General features: G+C 37.7%; 1 protein-coding gene across 1 annotated transcript in view; it reads right to left on the bottom strand.

Annotated features, from left to right (window-relative positions):
* Positions 1-20,374, bottom strand: part of trmt12 (tRNA methyltransferase 12 homolog) — a 47,065-nt gene that overhangs the window by 15,557 nt on the left and 11,134 nt on the right. Inside the window, exons 3-5 of the mRNA XM_061899938.1 lie at positions 16,504-16,566; positions 13,392-13,499; positions 4,984-5,147 (exon numbers count right to left, since the gene is read on the bottom strand). Of these exons, the coding sequence (XP_061755922.1) occupies positions 4,984-5,060 (77 nt within the window). The 5' untranslated portion in view covers positions 5,061-5,147; positions 13,392-13,499; positions 16,504-16,566. The remainder of the gene's footprint in view (positions 1-4,983; positions 5,148-13,391; positions 13,500-16,503; positions 16,567-20,374) is intronic.

Genomic DNA, 20,374 nt, shown 5'->3' with positions numbered 1-20,374 from the left:
CGCTTTGGGTTCCTTAGAAAGGCGCTATACAAGTACAACCATTATTATTATTATTATTTAATTTTGCTTGTAAATATTAACACCCAACTGCAGCATATATTTTTTTACACAAACCAAAATTAAAATACATTTTTAATGAAAGGATATAGTCACGTGTGTTTTGGTACATTGTGAAGGGATACAACTTTGTATAGCCTATGTGCTCTCTCTCTCCCCCTATGTTGACCATTTCTTTATGTATTTTTATCTGTAAATAACAATATATCAATTGTCGAAGTCAGGGTTAAGAGGCTGCCTGGCCTAGTGTCACCGAGTTTCGAGATGCAAATACATTTATTCGTCATTGATGTGTCTAAAGTGCATCTATGCACAGTGTTTCCCCCAGAAAATGTGTTAGTTAAGGTGGTAAGGTGATACTAAGTATGTCATTATTAGTAAGTCAATATTTTGACTTAGTAATTTGATGTTAGTTTGTCTAAATCAGGGGTGTCAAACTCAAATACAGACTGGGCCAAAATATAAAAGTGAACAAAACCGTGGGCCAAGGTTGAACAAATTAACCTTTTAATAGGGACCCAAACAAGTTTCGCATTGAATATTGAACACGCAATGCTTATATAACTTTATAGTGACATGCAAAATCCAGTTTCAAATAATAATAATAAAAAATATCAATGGCATATCACATAAAATTTAAATAAAAATTGAATGCCTCTTTTCAATTTGCAGCCTTCTGACGTAAATGTCAAAATAAACTTTTTCCACTGGCTAATAATACATTTGAAAATAAAATAACAATAATGAATGAATCAAACATTCAAGCCTTGAAGTAGCAAGAGAAAGTGCATAAATAAAATGTTAATTATTGCTCAGTTTGCTACACTGATTTGCTTTATCACTGAAAATGGAACAAGCAATGCTTATATAACTTTGTAGTGCAAAATATACTTTCAAAAAACAAATGAAAAAACATCAATGTTATATTAAATATATTAATTAGTGTTGTGTTACGGTGCAGATGTTCTCCCGAAATGTGTTTGTCATTCTTGTTTGGTGTGGGCTCACAGTGTGGCGCATATTTGTAACAGTGTTAAAGTTGTTTATACGACCACCCTCAGTGTGACCTGTATGGCTGTTGACCAAGTATGCCTTGCATTCACTTGTATGTGTGTAGAAGCTGCATATATAAACCCCATTTCCATATGAGTTGGGAAATTGTGTTGGATGTAAATATAAACGGAATACAATAATTTGCAAATCCTTTTCAAACCATATTCAGTTGAATATGCTACAAAGACAACATATTTGATGTTCAAACTCATAAACGTTTTTTTTTTTGCAAATAATAATTAACTTTGAATTTCATGGCTTCAACACGTGGCAAAGTAGTTGGGAAAGGGCATGTTCACCACTGTGTTACATCACCTTTTCTTTTAACAACACTCAATTATCGTTTGGGAACTGAGGAAACTAATTGTTTAAGCTTTGAAAGTGGAATTCTTTCCCATTCTTGTTTCATGTAGAGCTTCAGTCGTTCAACAGTCCGGAGTCTCCGCTGTCGTATTTTACGCTTCATAATGCGCCACAAATTTTCCACGGGAGACAGGGCTGGACTGCAAGCGGGCCAGGAAAGTACCCGCACTCTTTTACTACTAAGCCACGCTGTTGTAACACGTGCTGAATGTGGCTTGGCATTGTCTTGCTGAAATAAGCAGGGGCGTCCATGAAAAAGACGGCGCTTAGATGGCAGCATATGTTGTTCCAAAACCTGTATGTACCTTTCATCATTAATGGTGCCTTCACAGATGTGTAAGTTACCCATGCCTTTGGCACTGATGCACCCCCATACCATCACAGATGCTGGCTTTTACACTTTGCGTCGATAACAGTCTGGATGGTTCGCTTCCCCTTTGGTTCGGATGACACCATGTCGAATATTTCCAAAAACAATTTGAAATGTGGACTCGTTAGACCACAGAACACTTTTCCACTTAGCATCAGTCCATCTTAGATGATCTCGGGCCCAGAGAAGCCGGCGGCGTTTCTGGATGTTGTTGATAAATGGCTTTCGCTTTGCATAGTAGAGATTTAACTTGCACTTACAGATGTAGCGACCAACTGTATTTAGAGACAGTGGTTTTCTGAAGTGTTCCTGAGCCCATGTGGTGATATCCTTTAGAGATTGAAGTCGGTTTTAGATACAGTGCCGTCTGAGGGATGGAAGGTCACGGTCATTCAATGCTGGTTTCCGGCCATGCCGCTTACGTGGAGTGATTTCTCCAAATTCTCTGAAACTTTTGATGATATTATGGACCGTAGATGTTAAAATCCCAAAATTTCTTGCAATTGCACTTTGAGAAACGTTGTTCTTAAACTGTTTGACTATTTGCTCGCGCAGTTGTGGACAAAGGGGTGTACCTCACCCCATCCTTTCTTGTGAAAGACTGAGCATTTTTTGGGAAGCTGTTTTTATACCCAATCATGGCACCCACCTGTTCCCAATTAGCCTGCACACCTGTGGGATGTTCCAAATAAGTGTTTGATGAGCATTCCTTAACTTTATCAGTATTTATTGCCACCGTTCCCAACTTCTTTGTCACGTGTTGCTGGCATCAAATTCTAAAGTTAATGATTATTTGCAACAACAAAAAAATGTTTATGAGTTTGAACATCAAATATGTTGTCTTTGTAGCATATTCAACTGAATATGGGTTGAAAATGATTTGCAAATCATTGTATTTTGTTTATATTTACATCTAACACAATTTCCCAACTCATATGGAAACGGGGTTTGTACAAAGTTTTTTTTTGCTTTGTGCTATGTATTAACCAGGGGTCTCAGACACGCGGCCCGCACCTTAATATGAAAATTTAATATTAGTGCAGACCACGAGTTTTATTTAAATGCCGCTTGACAACATCTCATTTGCCAACCATCTCAATTTTTCCAGGAGACTATGAGTTACAGAGCAACCATTCTCTCGACTGTCTGCTGGTTTTCACCCAAACAACAATAATAACGGCGTGCTATGATGACAATGCATTTAGCGCCCTCTACAACCGTAACAAACAGCTTACCAGCCCATTCACATGTTGTATGTGGCTTCTGCAGACACACACAAGCGACTGCAAGGCATACTTGCTCAACAGCCATACAGGTTACACTGAGGGTGCCCGTATAAACAACTTTAGCACTCTTACTAATATGCGCCACTCTGTGAAACGATACCAAACAAGAATGACAAACACATTTCGGAAGAACATCAGCACTGTAACACAACATAAACACAACAGAACAAATACCCAGAATCCCATGCATTCCTAACTCTCCGGTCTACATTATACACCCCTGCTACCACCACACCCGCCCCCCCAAACCCGCCCACCTGAACCGACGCACGGAGGGGTGGGGCTTGGTAGTTGGGGTGTATAATGTAGCCCGGAAGAGTTAGGGATGCATGTGATTCTGGGTATTTGTTCTGTTGTGTTTTTGTCGTGTTACAGTGCAGATGTTCTACCAAAATGTGTTTGTCATTCTTGTTTGGTGTGGTTTCACAGTGTGGCGCATATGCTCTTTGTATTATTAGGTCCATCAGTGCTAAATATTATAAACTTATCACTTTCCTCTGGCACTGTTCCCCTAACATTCAAAAAAGCGGTTCTTCATTCTCTCCTTAAAAGACCTAACCTCGATCCTGACCTCATGGTAAACGACCGACCTTCCCTTTATTTTGAAAAATCCTCCAAAAAATAGTTGGAGAGCAGCTAAATGAACACTTAGTGTCTAACAATCTATGTGAAACCTTTCAATCCGGTTTTAGGGCAAATCACTCTACGGAGACAGCCCTCGCAAAAATGACTAATTATCTATTGCTAACGATGGATTCTGATGCGTCATCTATATTGCTGCTCCTCGATCTTAGCGCTGCTTTCGATACCGTCAATCATAATATTTTATTAGAGTGTATCAAAACACAAATTGGTATGTCAGAATTAGCCCTGTCTTGGTTTAACTCTTATCTTACTGACAGGATGCAGTGCGTCTCTCATAACAATGTGACCTCGGACTACGTTAAGGTAACGTGTGGAGTTCCCCAGGGTTTGGTCCTAAGGCCACTAGGTGACATCATACGCAAACACGGTGTTAGCTTTCACTGCGATGCTGATGACACCCAACTCTACATGCCCCTAAAGCTAACCAACACTTCGGATTGTAGTCAGCTGGAGGCGTGTCTTAATGAAATTAAACAATGGATGTCTGCTAACCTTTTGCAACTCAACGCCAAAAAAACGGAAATGCTGATTATCGGTCCTGCTAGACACAGACCTCTATTTAATAATACAACTTTAACATTTGACAACCAAACAATTAAACAAGGCGACTCTGTACAGAATCTGGGTATTATCTTCGACCCAACTCTCTCCTTTGAGCCACACATTAAAAGCGTTGCTAAAACGGCCTTCTTTCATCTCCGTAATATCGCTAAAATTTGCTCCATTTTGTCCACTAAAGACGCTGAGATCATTATCCATGCGTTTGTTACGTCTCGCCTCGATTACTGTAACGTATTATTTTCGGGTCTCCCCATGTCTAGCATTAAAAGATTACAGTTGGTAGAAAATGCGGCTGCTAGACTTTTGACAAGAACAAGAAAGTTTGATCACATTACGCCTGTACTGGCTCACCTGCACTGGCTTCCTGTGCACTTAAGATGTGACTTTAAGGTTTTACTACTTACGTATAAAATACTACACGGTCTAGCTCCAGCCTATCTTGCCGATTGTATTGTACCATATGTCCCGGCAAGAAATCTGCCTTCAAAGGACTCCGGCTTATTAGTGATTCCCAAAGCCCCAAAAAAAGTCTGCGGGCTATAGAGCGTTTTCCGTTCGGGCTCCAGTACTCTGGAATGCCCTCCTGGTAACAGTTCGAGATGCTACCTCAGCAGAAGCATTTAAGTCTCTGTAAGCTTTCCTACTCACACAGTCACACTGGAAGCCAGTCGTTCGGGTTTGACAGGAGATTTATTCTTCCGATTGCTCACACATCCACAATGCATCGACTTTTCAGTCGCTCTGCTTTCTGTTCACCAGTCTCTGCTTCCGTCCCCCCGGTCTCAATCAAACTCCTTGCGCCCGGCCGCTCACTGTTAAGGACAACAGATGATTACTCTAACACGTACCACCTGCACGACTAATCATCTGACAGCTGTGTCTCTCAGCCAGCACATGCCACGCCCCCGTCTGAGTCAGACGGGGTCGCTGTCCTTCATTCCAACAGTGCACTGATCACAATCCTCCCCTACAGCCCCACCTTAAAACTCATTTGTATACTCTAGCCTTTAAATAGACTCCCTTTTTAGACCAATTGATCTGCCGTTTCTTTTCTTTTTCTCCTCGGTCCGGTCCGATGGCCATTGATGAAGTACTGGCTCGTCCAGAGCTGGGACCCAGGATAGACCACTCGCCAGTTTATCGGTTGGGGACCTGTCTGCGCTGCTGATCCGCCTCCGCTTGGGATGGTTTCCTGCTGGCTCCGCTGTGGACGGAACTCTCGCTGCTGTGTTGGATCGGCTTTGGACTGGACTCTCGCAGCTGTGTTGGATCCACTATGGATTAAACTTTCACAGTATTATGTTAGACCCGCTCGACATCCATTGCTTTCGGTCCCCTAGAGGGGGGGGGGGGGGGTTGCCCACATATGCGGTTTTCTCCAAGTTTCTCATAGTCATCATTGTCACCGACGTCCCACTGGGTGTGAGTTTTTCCTTGCCCTTATGCGGGTCTATCGAGCATGTCGTAGTGGTTTGTGCAGCCCTTTGCGACACTAGTGATTTAGGGTTATATAAATAAACATTGATTGATTGATTGATATTAGTAAGAGTGTTAAAGTTGTTTATATCACAACCCTCAGTGTAACCTGAATGGCTGTTGAACAAGTATGCCTTGCAGTCCCAAGCGCGTTGAGTCAGCAGCCGCACACTAGATGTGGCCGGCCGGCACTCAGAAAGCATAGTCTTAAAGCGGACGCGACGACATGGCCGAGAGGACGTTAAGGCATTACCATCACGGCACGCCCTCAATATTGTTGTCGGGGTGAAAATATGAGAATGTTATCCTGGGGAGATTTCTGGGAGAGGCACTGAAATCGGGAAAACCTCCCGGAAAAATGGGCAGGTCGGCAAGTATGCAGCTGATCCAAGAGCCGCATGCGGCTCCGGAGCCGCGGGTTGCCGGCCCCTGATCTACAGAGATACAAAGAATTGCTGTTGCAAGATCCAGTTGACACATGCAGAAGAGCTGTTTCTTTCATTCAAAAATTTCAGGTTAATTTGTATACTTAGCAAACTCATCCCACAGGCCGGATAAAACCTGTCCGCGGGCCGTACGTTTGACGCCCCTGCTCTAGTGGCAAGCTGTGTTTTTCCTTTAGTGCAGCAGCTCGAGCCATTGCAGCAGCCTGGTCCGCTTTGGCCTTTTTAATTGTGAGGATACTGAGGAACATCTGGAGGCTTTTGATCCAGTGGCAGACTTTGATTTGTGAGATACATTTGATATGGTCCAACTTTTGATTGTGCAATTTCTCTTTTCCATGTTTCAACATCTTTCATGAAATAATTCAAATGTATTATTCTGGGTTTATACCAGTCATAGTAATCATTTTTCTTTTCCTCTTCTGATAGCAATTATTGCACAAAGTTGTGAGGGAACCAGACTTATGAAGAGGGAACGTGCGCCCTCCTGTGGACTTCTGCTGCAATTGCACACATAAATCCATCCATCCATCCATCTTCTTCCGCTTATCTGAGGTCAGGTCGCGGGGGAAGCAGCCTAAGCAGGGAAACCCAGACGCTCCTCTCCCCAGCCACTTTGTCCAGCTCTTCACGGGGAATCCCGAGGCGTTCCCAGGCCAGCCGGGAGACATAGTCTTCCCAACGTGTCCTGGGTCTTACCCGTGGCCTCCTACTGGTTGGACGGGCCCGAAACAGGAGGTGTTTCGGGTGGCATCCTGACCAGATGCCCGAACCACCTCATCTGGCTCCTCTCGATGTGGAGGAGCAGCGGCTTTAGTCTGAGCTCCTCCCGGATGGCAGATCTTCTCACCCTATCTTTAAAGGAGAGCCCCACCACACGGCGGAGGAAACTCATTTCGTCCTCTCGTACCCGTGATCTTATCCTTTCGGTCATGACCCAAAGCTCATGACCATAGGTGAGGATGGGAACGTAGATCGACCGGTAAATAGAGAGCTTTGCCTTCCGGCTCAGCTCCTTCTTCACCACAACGGATCGATACAGCGTCCAGATTACTGAAGACGCCGCACCAATCCGCCTGTCGACCTCACGATCCATCCACTCTTCCCTCACCCGTGAACAAGACTCCGAGGTACTTGATCTCCTCCACTTGGGGCCGGGTCTCCCCCCAACCCGGAGATGGCACTCCACCCTTTTCCGGGCGAGAACCATGGACTCGGACTTGGAGGTGCTGATTCTCATCCCAGTCGCTTCACACTCGGCTGCGAACCGACCCAGTGAGAGCTGAAGATCCTGGCCAGATGAAGCCATCAGGACCACATCATCTGCAAAAAGCAGAGACCTAATCCCGTGGCCACCAAACCGGAACCCCTCAACGCCTTGACTGTGCCTAGAAATTATGTCCATAAAAGTTATGAACAGAATCGGTGACAAAAGACAGCCTTGGCGGAGTACTACCCTCACTGGAAACGGGTCCGACTTAGTGCCGGCAATGCGGACCAAGCTCTGGCACTGATCGTACAGGGAGCGGACTGCCAGAATCAGACAGTCCGATACCACATACTCTCTGAGCACTCCCCACAGGACTTCCCGAGGGACACGGTCGAATGCCTTCTCCAAGTCCACAAAGCACATGTAGACTGGTTGGGCAAACTCCCATGCACCCTCAAGGACCCTGCCGAGAGTTTAGAGCTGGTCCACAGTTCCACGACCAGGACGAAAACCACACTGTTCCTCCTGAATCCGAGGTTCGACTGTCCGGCGTAACCTCCTCTCCAGTACACCTGAATAAACCTTACCGGTAAGGCTGAGGAGTGTGATCCCACGATAGTTGGAACACACCCTCCAGTCCCCCTTCTTAAAGAGAGGAACCACCAGCCCGGTCTGCCAATCCAGAGGCACCGCCCCCGATGTCCACACGATGCTGCAGAGTCTTGTCAACCAAGACAGCCCCACAGCATCCAGAGCCTTAAGGAACTCCGGGCGGATCTCATCTACCCCCGGGGACTTTCCGCCGAGGAGATTTTTAACTACCTCAGCGACCTCTGCCCCAGAAATAGGAGAGTCCACCACGGAGATTTTTACAGTATAGAAGTCAAAATTAACCCATTATAAACGTTTTAATTTCCCAAAATCAAATAAGTCCCAATCTTTTACATTTCCCAAACTTAAATTAAAAAAAATAAAACATTTTGCAGTATACAAGTCAAAAGTAACCCTAAGATGCACTTTTAAATTTCCCAAAGTTAAATAAAAACAAATATTTTTTTTAAAGTATGCAAGCCCAAATTAACATTATGATGCACTTTTACATTTCCCAAACTTAAATGAAAACAAACCAAACATTTTACAGTATAGAAGTCAAATTTAACCCTATGATGCACTTTTAAATTTCCCAAATAAAAAAATAAAAATAAACATGTTTACAGTATACAAGTAAAAAAAAAACAACTATGATGCACTTTTAAATTTACCAAGGTTAAATAAAAACAACACATTTTACAGAATAAAAGTCAAATTTAACCTGATGATGCACTTTGAAGTACCCCAAAGTTAAATAAAACCAAACTTTTTGACAGTATACAAGCCCAAATTAACCCTACGATGCACTAATACATTTCCCAAAGTTAAATAAAAACAAATAAAACATTTGACAGAATAGAAGTAAAATTTAACCTTATGATGCACTTTTAAATTCACCAAAGTTAAATAAAAACAAATATTTTTTTTAAAGTATGCGAGCCCAAATTAACATTATGATGCACTTTTACATTTCCCAAACTTAAATAAAAACAAGTAAAACATTCTACAGTATACAAGTCAAATTGAACCTTATGGTGTACTTTTACATTTCCTAAAGTTAAATAAAAACAAATAAAACATTTTACAGTATAGAAGTCAAATTTAACCCAATGATGCACTTTTAAATTTCCCAAATTAAAATAAATAAATAAAAATGTTTACAGTATACAAGTAAAAAAAACAACTATGATGCACTTTTAAATTTACCAATGTTAAATCAAAACAACACATTTTACAGAATAAAAGTCAAATTTAACCTGATGATGCACTTTGAAGTACCCCAAAGTTAAATAAAAACAAACTTTTTGGCAGTATACAAGCCCAAATTAACCCTACGATGCACTAATACATTTCCCAAAGTTAAATAAAAACAAATAAAACATTTGACAGAATAGAACTAAAATTTTACCCTGTGATGCACTTTTAAATTCACCAAAGTTAAATAAAAACAAATATTTTTAAAAAAATATGCGAGCCAAAATTAACATTATGATGCACTTTTACATTTCCCAAACTTAAATAAAAACAAGTAAAACATTCTACAGTATACAAGTCAAATTTAACCTTATGGTGTACTTTTACATTTCCTAAAGTTAAATAAAAACAAATAAAAAATTTTACAGTACAGAAGTCAAATTTAACCCTATGATGCACTTTTAAATTTCCCAAATTAAAATAAATAAATAAAAATGTTTACAGTATACAAGTAAAAAAAACAACTATGATGCACTTCTAAATTTACCAAAGTTAAATGAAAACAACACATTTTACAGAATAAAAGTCAAATTTAACCTGATGATGCACTTTGAAGTACCCCAAAGTTAAATAAAAACAAACTTTTTGACAGTATACAAGCCCAAATTAACCCTATGATGCACTAATACATTTCCCAAAGTTAAATAAAAACAAATACAACATTTGACAGAATAGAACTAAAATTTAACCATGTGATGCACTTTTAAATTTCCCAAAGTTAAATAAAAACAAATATTATTTTTATTTTTTTTGCAGTATACAAGTCAAAATGTACCCTATGATGCACTTTTAGTTTCCCAAAGCTAAATAAAAACAACACATTTTACTGTATAAAAGTCAAATTTAACCTATAATGCACTTTTAAATGGCCTAAAGTTAAATAAAAACAAACTTTTGACAGTATACAAGCCCAAACTAACCCTATGATGCACTAATACATTTGCCAAAGTTGAATAAAAACAAATACAACATTTGTAACATTTGACAGAATAGAAGTACAATTTAACCCTATGATGCACAAGTTAAATTAAAAAATAAAACATTTTACAGTGAAGAAGACAAAATTAACCATGTGATGCACTTGTAAATTTCCCAAAGTTAAAAAAACAAATAAAAAAGTTAAAAAAAAAAAAAAAACTGATTCAATTTTGAATTTCCCGAAGTAAAAAAACGAAACACTAAAAACATTTCACAGTATAGAACATTATCCCATGATACACTTTTGAGATTCCCAAAGTTAAATAAAAACAAATACAACATTTTGCAGTATAAAAGTAAAATTTAACCTATGATGCACTTTTAAATTTCCCAAAGTTAAAGAAAACATTTTACAGTTAAGAAGTCAAAATTAACCATGTGGTGCACTTCTAAATTCCCCAAAGTTAAATAAAAGCAAATAAAAAAGTTTTAAAAAAAAAACAACCTATGATGCAATTTTAAATTTCCCAAAGTAAAAAAACAAAACACTTAAAACATTTTACAGTATATAGGTCAACATTGAGATTCCCAAAGTGAAATAAAACGACACATTTTACAGAATAAAAGTCAAATTTAACCCTATGATGCACTTTTGAATACCCCAAAGTTAAATAAAAACAAACTTTGACAGTATAAAAGCCCAAATTAACCCTATGATGCATTAATACGTTTCCCAAAGTTAAATAAAAACAAGTAAAACATTTTACAGAATAAAATTAAAATATAACCCTATGATGCACTTTTACATTTCCCAAAGTTAAATAAAAACAAATAGTTTTTTTGCAGTATACAAGTCAAATTTTACCCTATGATACATTTTAAAAATTCCCAAAGTAAAAAACAATAACATATTTTACAGTATAAAATTAAAATTTAACCTATAATGCACTTTTAAATGCCCCAAAGTTAAATAAAAACAAACTGACAGTATAAAAGCCCAAATTAACCCTATGATGCACTAATACGTTTCCCCAAATTAAATAAAAACAAAACATTTTACAGAATTAATTAAAATATAACCCTATGATGCACTGTTAAATTTCCCGAAGTTAAATTAAAAACAAATAATTGTTTTTTTGCAGTATACAAGTCAAATTTTACCCTATGATACATTTTAAAATTTCCCAAAGTTAAATAAAAACAACATATTTTACAGTATAAAAGTAAAATTTAACCTATAATGCACTTATAAATGCCCCAAAGTTAAATAAAAACAAACTTTTTGACAGTATACAAGCCCAAATTAACCCTATGATGCACTAATACGTTTCCCAAAATTAAATAAAAACAAAACATTTTAAAGAATAAAATTAAAATATAACCGTATGATGCACTTTTAAATTTCCCAAAGTTAAATAAAAACAAATAATTGTTTTTTTGCAGTATACAAGTCAAATTTTACCCTATGATACATTTTAAAATTCCCCGAAGTTAAATAAAACCAACATATTTTACAGTATAAAAGTAAAATTTAACCTATAATGCACTTATAAATGCCCCAAAGTTAAATAAAAACAAACTTTTTGACAGTATAAAAGCCCAAATTAACCCTATGATGCACTAATACGTTTCCCAAAATTAAATAAAAACAAAACATTTTAAAGAATAAAATTAAAATATAACCGTATGATGCACTTTTAAATTTCCCAAAGTTAAATAAAAACAAATAATTGTTTTTTTGCAGTATACAAGTCAAATTTTACCCTATGATACATTTTAAAATTTCCCAAAGTTAAAAACTACATATTTTACAGTATAAAAGTAAAATTTAACCTATAATGCACTTTTAAATGCCCCCAAGTTAAATAAAAACAAACTTTGACAGTATAAAAGCCCAAATTAACCCTATGATGCACTAATGTTTCCCAAAGTTAAATAAAAACAAAACATTTTACAGAATAAATTAAAATATAACCCTATGATGCACTTTTAAATTTCCCGAAGTTAAATTAAAAACAAATAATTGTTTTTTTGCAGTATACAAGTCAAATTTTACCCTATGATACATTTTAAAATTTCCCAAAGTTAAATAAAAACAACATATTTTACAGTATAAAAGTAAAATTTAACCTATAATGCACTTATAAATGCCCCAAAGTTAAATAAAAACAAACTTTTTGACAGTATACAAGCCCAAATTAACCCTATGATGCACTTTTACATTTCCCAAACTTAAATAAAAACAAATAAAACATTTTACAGTATACAAGTCAAAAGTAACCCTGTGCTGCACTTTAAAAATTCCTTATGTTAAATAAAAACCAGTAAAACATTTTACAGTATACAAGTCAAATTTAACACTATGATGCACTTTAAAATTTCCCGAAATTTAAATAAAAACAAATAAAAATGTTTACAGAATATAACAAAAAAAAACTATGATGCAATTCTAAATTTCCCAAAGTAAAAAAACAAAACACTTATAACATTTTACAGTATAGAAGTCAAATTTAACCCTATGATGCACTTGTAAATTCCCCAAAGTTAAAGAAAAACAAATAAAAAAGTAAAGAAAAACCCTATGTTGCAATTTTAAATTTCCCAAAGTGAAAAAAAACAACAAATACAACATTTTACAGTATAGAAGTCAACATTAACCCTAAGATGCTCTTTTATATTTTCCAAAGTTAAATAAAAAAAAATACAATCTAAAGCTCAGATGTTGTTCATTGACATGTATAATCAGCTGCACAAAAAATATACATATATTTTTACTCTTGTTGAGGTTGAACTAAAGGGTAAATAAACAACGCTGACTATTAATTTAACATCTAAAGTTCCATAGAGTCCACATTCCTTTTAGAGGCTCTGAAAAGCTAACTTGTTGGTGCTCTTCCCCTTTCTTGAGATGCATTTGTTGCCCTTGAAACATTAACATACATCAATTCCTGGTGTTCCTTAGCTGCGGAAAAAGGTGAAACAGAAATATATAAAATACGTTATGCCTGCACATCCATTGTAAAAATACATTTACATTAAAAGATAAAGTGGTTGTAGTGTTTTTTATCACTTGTGGATACGACTTCTATTAAATCCTCTCCCCAAAAACACTTCAAATAAATTAATCATGTTTGATCCATGAGAAAAAGAATGAGAAATTGTACCTCTGCGTCTCTTGCTTAGCTTTATCTTCAAAGCAAAAAAGATCATGACCAGGATAATTACCAGGACTGTTGGTGCCAAGATGCCGTTCTGTATTATCAGCCAGTAATCTGTTGGGATTCAAAAGAAAGCACAGTAGTATTGAAATGGAGAAATACATCCATCCATTTTATACCGCTTAAAGACAACATTCACACTCACATTCACACACTCGGGCCAATTTAGTGTTGCCCATCAATACATGTTACAGAAAATGACAAAAAGATGCTTTGTATTTCCTACGCTAAGCCAGAGGATGGCGATAGCACGGAACATACGTGCCCACCAATTTCAGTGTTTAGTCTCCAAAAGCTGCGATGAGGTGGCGACTAGTCCAGGGTGTACCCCACCTTTCGCCCAATTGTAGCTGAGATAGGCACCAGCACCCCCGCGACCCCAAAGGGAATAAAGTGGTAGAAAATGCATGAACGGATGGATAGTCTCCAAAAGTGTATTCATCAACATATTTTTAAATGTGGGGTTGTTTTTAAGCGCCAAGAGAGACGAATACTCTACTTATTTATTTAATATTCATCTACAAACCCGTTTCCTTCTGAGTTGGGAAATTGTGTTCGAGGTAAATAAAAACAGAATACAATGATTTGCAAATCCCTTTCAACCTATATTCAATTGAATGCACTACAAAGACATATTTCATGTTCAAACTCATAAACTTTTTTTTTTTTTTTTTGCAAATAATTAACTTAGAATTTCATGGCTGCAACACGTGACAAAGTAGTTGGGAAAGGGCATGTTCACCACTGTGTTACATCATAAAAAAATAAATAAATGATAAATGGGTTGTACTTGTATAGCACTTTTCTACCTTCAAGGTACTCAAAGCGCTTTGACACTACTTCCATATTTACCCATTCACACACACATTCACACACTGATGGAGGGAGCTGCCATGCAAGGCGCCAACCAGCACCCATCAGGAGCAAGGGTGAAGTGTCTTGCTCAGGACACAACGGACGTGACGAGGTTGGTACTGGGTGGGAATTGAACCAGGGACGCTCGGGTTGCGCACGGCCACTATCCCCACTGCGCCACGCCGTCCCTAGGCCTTTTCACCTTTTCTTTTAACAACACTCAATAAACGTTTGGGAACTGAGGAAACTAATTGTTGAAGCTTTGAAAATGGAATTATTTCCCATTCTTGTTTTATGTAGAGCTTCAGTCCTTCAACAGTCCGGGGTCTCCGCTGTCGTATTTTACGCTTCATAATGCGCCACACATTTTCCATGGGAGACACGTCTGGACTGCAGGCAGACCAGGAAAGTACCCGCACTCTTTTTCTAAGAAGCCACGCTGTTGTAACACGTGCTGAATGTGGCTTGGCATTGTCTTGCTGAAATAAGTAGGGGCGTCCATGAAAAGGACGGCGCTTGGATGGCAGCATATGTTGTTCCAAAACCTGTATGTACCTTTCAGCATTAATGGTGCCTTCACAGATGTGTAAGTTACCCATGCCTTGGGCACTAATGCACCCCCATACCATCACAGATGGTGGCTTTTCAACTTTACGTCAAAAACAGTCTGGATGGTTCGCTTCCCCTTTAGTCCGGATGACACAATGTCGAATATTTCCAAAAACAATTTGAAATGTGGACTCTTCAGACCATAGAACACTTTTCCACTTTGCATCAGTCCATTTTAGATGATCTCGGGCCCAAAGAAGCCGGCGGCCTTTCTGGATGTTGTTGATAAATGGCTTTTGCTTTGCATGGTAGAGCTTTAATCAATCAAACTTGAACTTACAGATGTAGCGACAAACTGTATTTATTGAAAGTGGTTTTCTAAAGTGTTCCTGAGCCCATGTGGTGATATCCTTTAGAGACTGATGTCGGTTTTGGATACAGTGCCATCTGAGGGATCGAAGGTCACGGTCATTCAATGTTGGTTTCCGGCCATGCCGCTTACGTGGAGTGATTTCTCCAGATTCTCTGAACCTTTTGATGATATTATTATGGACCGTAGATGTTGAAATCCCTAAAATTCTTGCAATTTCACTTTGAGAAACGTTGTTCTTAAACTGTTTGACTATTTGCTCACGCAGTTGTGGACAAAGGGGTGTACCTCGCCCCATCCTTTCTTGTAAAAGACTGAGCATTTTTTGGGAAGCTGTTTTTATACCCAATCATGGCACCCACCTGTTCCCAATTAGCCTGCACACCTGTGGGATGTTCCAAATAAGTGTTTGATGAGCATTCCTCAACTATATCAGTATTTATTGCCACCTTTCCCAACTTCTTTGTCACGTGTTGCTGGCATCAAATTCTAAAGTTAATGATTATTTGCAAAAAAAAAAAAAAGTTTATCAGTTTGAACATCAAATATGTTGTGTTTGTAGCATATTCAACTGAATATGGGTTGAAAAGGATTTGCAAATCATTGTATTCCGTTTATATTTACATCTAACACAATTTTCCAACTCATATGGAAACGGGCTTTGTAAAACTGGGATGGTATAAAGAATAAAAATGTTTAACAATTGCCAGCAGTGAAAAACAATAATCACAATGTTAATAGTTAGTACATAAATATACATCATCATCTTAGTGAACCATATATGTATATGATACAGCATGAAGGTGATTGAAATAGCCCCTATTGTCAGTGTTTACGTGACACGTGAAACGTGACAAATTGTGGGATGGACTATCCGCATTAGCCACCAGATGGCAGTAGGGTTTTGAATAGTTTAAAATGTTTTATTGCGGGAATTGCAACTTTGACCACAGCGTCAGTTGCTATGTAGAGTGGCGCTTTCCATCATTTTCTGCTAACCGCATTGCAAGATGATTATCTTCCATCCCCCTATCTCTCACGCGAGTTCCACCCAGGAATCCTTTCCCTACTGTACATTAAATATTACCACCAACTGTTCCAAGGTGGCGACTTGTCCAGGGTGTACCCCCCCTACCGCCCGAATGCAGCTGAGATAGGCTCCAGGGACCCCACGCAAACCCCAAAAGGGACAAGTGGTAGAAAATGGATGGATGGATGTTTCAAAGAACACAAAACAGCCTGGTGGAAAGAATTATAATGATCTGAGGTTACAAGGATTCTTACATGCAGCGGGCAGGCTGAGTGTTGGTTGGTCACACAAAGCGGAGTTGGCACCAGGCACAGAATCTAGAAAACAAAAAAGGAGCATTAACAAACCAGTTTTGGAATTGCCAGAAAAACGTGTGATCCAAACCCCAAATACAATCTGTTTCATGCGAGCCCCCCCTTTAACAGTTGTTCACTAAAATGAGAAAAAATTGCCGTGCTCGGGAATCATTTGGTGATCCAACCCCCAATTCCAAACCTTGATGCTGAGTGCCAAGCAGGGAGGCAATGGGTCCCATTTTTTGTAGTCTTTGGTATGACTCGGCCGGGGTTTGAACTCCCAACCTACTCAAACCACAAGACCACTGAGCTGCTTGTCAGGGGGTTTAATAGACGGACCATACGTCCACTTTTCCCCAGAACTTGTCCTCTTTTTCGGGACTGTCCGGGGTTTCCAGGCGGGGTTTCTTAAATGCCTCAAATGTTTTGTGTCAAGGTTGCGTGTATTTTCAATGTACGTACAGGATTAAGTGGGGTTAAAAACAAAACAATAGTGCAGGTGTGCGCACGCAGCAACATTCGTGAGAGAGGGGCAAAGACAGAGATAGCGAGATAGTTGAGAGTAGACTGTCAATTAAGGCATATTTGATCAAAAGCCATACAGGTTACACTGAGGGTTGTGATAAAAACAACTTTAACACTGTTATAAATATGCGCCACACTGTGAACCCACACCAAACAAGAATGACAAACACATTTCGGGAGAACATCCGCACCGTAACACAACATAAACACAACAGAACAAATATCCAGAACCCCTTGCAGCACTAACTCTTCTGGAACGCAACAGAACACACCCCCGCTATCCCCCACCCCCCCACCCCACCTCAACCCCGATTACGTCACATCAAATATTCCACTTTGAAAAATATTTTTGATAGATTTTGCAAATTTTGTGTGTTTGCCATAAAAAAAATATAGTTTTGTTTGACAAAAAGGGTGGAAAACAAACAAACAAAAAAACATGAAAAAAAACTAAAACATTAAAATCAACCTTTCAACATTGAAGAAACTTTGTCAAAAAGTATGTTGTTTCATCGTTGTATTTTTGTTGTAAAATTTTGGTTTGGAAATGACCAAAATTCAATGGTCAAATCAAAGTCACAACCCAACATTGATTAAACGTTGTCAAAAAGTATGTTGTTTCAACGTTGTGTTTGTGTTGTAGACTTTTGGTTGGGAAATGACCAAAATTCAATGGTCTATTCAACCTTACATTGAATAAATGTGGTCAAAAAGTATGTTGTTTCAACGTTGTATTGGTGATGTAAAATTTTGGTTGGGAAATGACCAAAATTCAATGGTCAAATCAAAGTCACAACCCAACATTGATTAAACGTTCTCAAAAAGTATTTCGTTTCAATTTTGTTTCCGTTGTAGAATTTTGGTTGGGAAATGATCAAAATTCAATGGTCAAATCAACCTTTCAACATTGAAGAAACTTTGTCAAAAAGCATGTTGTTTCAACGTTGTATTTGTGTTGTAGAATTTTAGTTGGGAAATGACCAGAATTCAATGGTCAAATCACCATCATAAACCAACAATGATTATAAGTCGTCAAAAAGCATGTTTTTTTCATCGTTATGTTTGAGTTGCCCGACGTCAGGACCTAATTCAATGGTCAAATCAAAGTCACAACCCAACATTGATTAAACGTTGTCAAGAAGAATGTTGTTTTAATGACTAACATTCAATGGTCAAATCAACCTTTCAACCTGACATTGAAGAAACTTTGTCAAAAAGTATGTTGTTTCAACGTTGTGTTTGTGTTGTAGAATTTTGGTTGGGAAATGACCAAAATTCAATGGTCAAATCAAAGTCACAACCCAACATTGATTAAACGTTGTCAAAAAGTATTTTGTTTCAATTTTGTTCCCGTTGTAGAATTTTGGTTGGGAAATGATCAAAATTCAATGGTCAAATCTACCTTTCAACATTGAAGAAACTTTGTCAAAATGTATGTTGTTTCAACGTTGTATTTGTGTTGTAGAATTTTGGTTGTGAAATGACCAAAATTCAATGGTCAAATTAAAAAAGTCACAAACCAACATTGATTAAACGTTGTCAAGAAGCATGTTGTTTCAACGTCATATTTTTGTTGTTGAATTTTGGTTGGGAAATGACCAAAATTCAATGGTCAAATTAAAAAAGTCACAAACCAACATTGATTAAACGTTGTCAAGAAGCATGTTGTTTCAACGTCATATGTTTGTTGTAGAATTTTAGTTGGGAAATGACCAGAATTCAATGGTCAAATCACCATCATAAACCAACAATGATTATAAGTCGTCAAAAAGCATGTTTTTTTCATCGTTATGTTTGAGTTGCCCGACGTCAGGACCTAATTCAATGGTCAAATCAAAGTCACAACCCAACATTGATTAAACGTTGTCAAGAAGCATGTTGTTTTAATGACCAAAATTCAATGGTCGAATCAACCTTTCAACCTGACATTGAAGAAACTTTGTCAAAAAGTATGTTGTTTCAACGTTGTGTTTGTGTTGTAGAATTTTGGTTGGGAAATGACCAAAATTCAATGGTCAAATCAAAGTCACAACCCAACATTGATTAAACGTTGTCAAAAAGTATTTTGTTTCAATTTTGTTTCCGTTGTAGAATTTTGGTTGGGAAATGATCAAAATTCAATGGTCAAATCAACCTTTCAACATTGAAGAAACTTTGTCAAAATGTATGTTGTTTCAACGTTGTATTTGTGTTGTAGAATTTTGGTTGGGAAATGACCAAAATTCAATGGTCAAATTAAAAAAGTCACAAACCAACATTGATTAAACGTTGTCAAGAAGCATGTTGTTTCAACGTCATATTTTTGTTGTAGAATTTTAGTTGGGAAATGACCAGAATTCAATGGTCAAATCACCATCATAAACCAACAATGATTATAAGTCGTCAAAAAGCATGTTTTTTTCATCGTTATGTTTGAGTTGCCCGACGTCAGGACCTAATTGAATGGTCAAATCAAAGTTACAACCCAACATTGATTAAACGTTGTCAAGAAGAATGTTGTTTTAATGACCAAAATTCAATGGTCAAATCAACCTTTCAACCTGACATTGAAGAAACTTTGTCAAAAAGTATGTTGTTTCAACGTTGTGTTTGTGTTGTAGAATTTTGGTTGTGAAATGACCAAAATTCAATGGTCAAATCAAAGTCACAACCCAACATTGATTAAACGTTGTCAAAAAGTATTTTGTTTCAATTTTGTTCCCGTTGTAGAATTTTGGTTGGGAAATTATCAAAATTCAATGGTCAAATCTACCTTTCAACATTGAAGAAACTTTGTCAAAATGTATGTTGTTTCATCGTTGTATTTGTGTTGTAGAATTTTGGTTGGGAAATGACCAAAATTCAATGGTCAAATTAAAAAAGTCACAAACCAACATTGATTAAACGTTGTCAAGAAGCATGTTGTTTCAACGTCATATTTTTGTTGTAGAATTTTAGTTGGGAAATGACCAGAATTCAATGGTCAAATCACCATCATAAACCAACAATGATTATAAGTCGTCAAAAAGCATGTTTTTTTCATCGTTATGTTTGAGTTGCCCGACGTCAGGACTTAATTGAATGGTCAAATCAAAGTCACAACCCAACATTGATTAAACGTTGTCAAGAAGCATGTTGTTTTAATGACCAAAGTTCAATGGTCGAATTAAAAAAGTCACAAACCAACATTGATTAAACGTTGTCAAGAAGCATGTTGTTTCAACGTCATATTTTTGTTGTTGAATTTTGGTTGGGAAATGACCAAAATTCAATGGTCAAATTAAAAAAGTCACAAACCAACATTGATTAAACGTTGTCAAGAAGC

Source organism: Nerophis ophidion, linkage group LG05, assembly GCF_033978795.1.
Source record: "Nerophis ophidion isolate RoL-2023_Sa linkage group LG05, RoL_Noph_v1.0, whole genome shotgun sequence".
NCBI classification, from domain to species: Eukaryota; Metazoa; Chordata; class Actinopteri; order Syngnathiformes; family Syngnathidae; genus Nerophis; species Nerophis ophidion.
The sequence above is the reverse complement of the archived record's forward strand: the minus strand, read 5'-3'. Positions and strand labels throughout refer to the sequence as shown.